This window comes from Aedes aegypti, chromosome 3 (genome assembly GCF_002204515.2).
Source record: "Aedes aegypti strain LVP_AGWG chromosome 3, AaegL5.0 Primary Assembly, whole genome shotgun sequence".
Taxonomy (NCBI): Eukaryota; Metazoa; Arthropoda; class Insecta; order Diptera; family Culicidae; genus Aedes; species Aedes aegypti.
In genome coordinates, this window is record NC_035109.1 from 326,800,431 (window position 1) to 326,802,588 (window position 2,158).

General features: G+C 37.8%; 1 protein-coding gene across 1 annotated transcript; it reads left to right on the plus strand.

Annotated features, from left to right (window-relative positions):
- Positions 1 to 265: 265 nt before the first annotated feature.
- On the plus strand, positions 266 to 2,158 carry LOC23687470. Its single transcript, XM_011495166.2, has 4 exons — positions 266 to 447; positions 605 to 1,286; positions 1,344 to 1,545; positions 1,607 to 2,158. The coding sequence occupies exons 1-4, from the start codon at positions 315 to 317 to the stop codon at positions 1,835 to 1,837; spliced, it is 1,248 nt and encodes a 415-aa protein (XP_011493468.2). The 5' UTR covers positions 266 to 314; the 3' UTR covers positions 1,838 to 2,158.

The window sequence follows — 2,158 nt, forward strand, 5'->3', positions numbered from 1 at the left end:
TTACCGATTATTGTGAAAGTTTCAAAAGCTTACCCAAAATTTAAGCCCTAATGATCAATGTTTGATTTCAAATTCATAAATTTTACAATGACATTATACCACAAAGGTTATTTATATTTCAATCGTGTTTGGAAAGGGTTGTTTATAAAACTGCTTTGCAAACAAGTGTTGGAAAATTGTTCAAATTATTATTGCCCTGCAGAAACCGTTTATTCAATCTACGTCTATTTTTGTCAGTATACATTAGCTGCCTTTCAGTTTGTTTGACCTGGTAGTAAGATTCATGTTAGTTTACACTTGGATTTCGGAGCACAATGTTAGCTAAACTTGGATCCGTATATAACCGCTTTCGCAGTTGGTGGTCAATACAAATAGCCTGCATGCGGAAATGTTTGGCACTCGCTGGGGATTGCTTTTGGTTATTGGATGTTTTATTACTTTTTGGAGGTACATTTTTGTTGGTTTGCTAAAATAGATTCTTTTAAGTTAACTTGTTTTATTTTGATGATTTTACTTTGAAAATTACGTGAAGTTGAAGAATATTGGTTAATCCAAAATGAAAATTACAGAAATTGAACACATATCTTCCTCTCTGTTGAAACAGGAATGCGAAGTACTTCGACTTCAATTTGGCGAAGTGAACACTTTATACGGCACGCAACTAACTGCCTGTTTGCCTACCAAGTAATCGCTGCTGGATTCCAACTGAAGAACGTCGCAACCGATAAACAGAACGATGTGCTGGGAATCGTTGTGGAAATGATCAAATTCACCGGCATTTGTGCTTGTTGTTTGAGATCGTCGTGCGTGGCTTATTTCAAGAAATCGTTTGAGACTTTCAAAAATTTTATTATCTATGAATCCACAAATTCTGGCGACATAGTTTTCGATGAACTGGAACGACACAAATTCCAAACACATGCTCGTTTAATATTACAAGCAGTGTTTGGATTGATAATCTCCGATACAATTCTGCTTTCGATACCTTGCACCGCTACGAGAAATTTGATCGGCTTTCCAGCACAATTTTCGGTCGCTGGTAAATGGGCATCGCGTGTTTTGCAAGTGCTTCTGGTCAGCAGTTTTCCGTTGGCAACTTTTCCAAAGTTCACCAGCAGCATGGCCAGCAATGTAATTCTGCTGTTGGGGATGAGAGCCAAGCTCAACATCGTGGCTCATCGTTACAGGCTTATATTGAATCGACACTTGTTGAAAGCAGAACACTCGATGGAGCGATTGGACCTAGAAGTTCGGGCAGCACTGATTCAACAAATAGAATGCTGGAGGTGAAAATGTTTTTATTTGATTAAACGTTCTGAATAACATTCAGTTTTGCATTATAGACATTTCTCGATCGTGAAGGATACGGTCGGGAAGACATTCATTCCCGTTCATTATTACTCAGTGTATTGTACTGGATCGCTACTGTACGTTTCTCAAGACATGGGAATCAACGCAACTTCTGGAGTCCTGGTAGCATCTGTTTGTTTTCTTTTATTGGAACACTACTTCACTTGCCGTCTAATTGATTCGCTTCGAGATGTTGTATGGAACCATTCAATTTAATTATGAAGAAAATCTTGGTTCAGTTTCGATTCAATTTCAGACTGACTCAATCGGATATACAATTTTCCAGTTGTGTGCTCAAATACCGTACAGTAGGGAACATCACTCAAAGTTTATCCGAATGAAGCGCACTTTGATAATAGCCTGGATCAACACTTGTAATGCAACGCCTGCAAACTGTTTTCAGATTTTTGAGATGTCAACATCTGCTTTCGTTCGTTTGCTGAACACCACGTACTCGGTCTTCACATTTTTGATTGATGTCACTTAAACGCGGAAGTGTTCTGTGTAATACTGCAATTGATGCCTGAGCAGACATTTTTAAGGATTTATTTTATACCATCATTTGGAGAAAAAATACTTAAACTAAAAATACTGTAATTGATGTCTGTTTAGAATTATTATGGGTTTATTTGATATCGTCATTGGAAGAAAGTTTTTCTAATAACCGAAGTAACCGTAGTACCTACGTAAATATTGCTTTCGTTTTAAGTTTATCAACGGCGAAATCAGAATATTACACAACACAGTCAGGTCTCCTATCAGACGCTGCCACTCACTTTACGCCCACCGCAATTTCTCAGCTACTGTC

What these genes read in the sequence shown, in the direction of transcription:
- LOC23687470 (XM_011495166.2), top strand. Translation starts at nt 315, where the DNA reads ATGTTAGCTAAACTTGGATCCGTATATAACCGCTTTCGCAGTTGGTGG. An exon ending in TGTTTTATTACTTTTTGGAG is followed by an intron (nt 448 to 604) that starts GTACATTTTTGT and finishes CTGTTGAAACAG; the next exon opens with GAATGCGAAGTACTTCGACT. An exon ending in CAACAAATAGAATGCTGGAG is followed by an intron (nt 1,287 to 1,343) that starts GTGAAAATGTTT and finishes TTTGCATTATAG; the next exon opens with ACATTTCTCGATCGTGAAGG.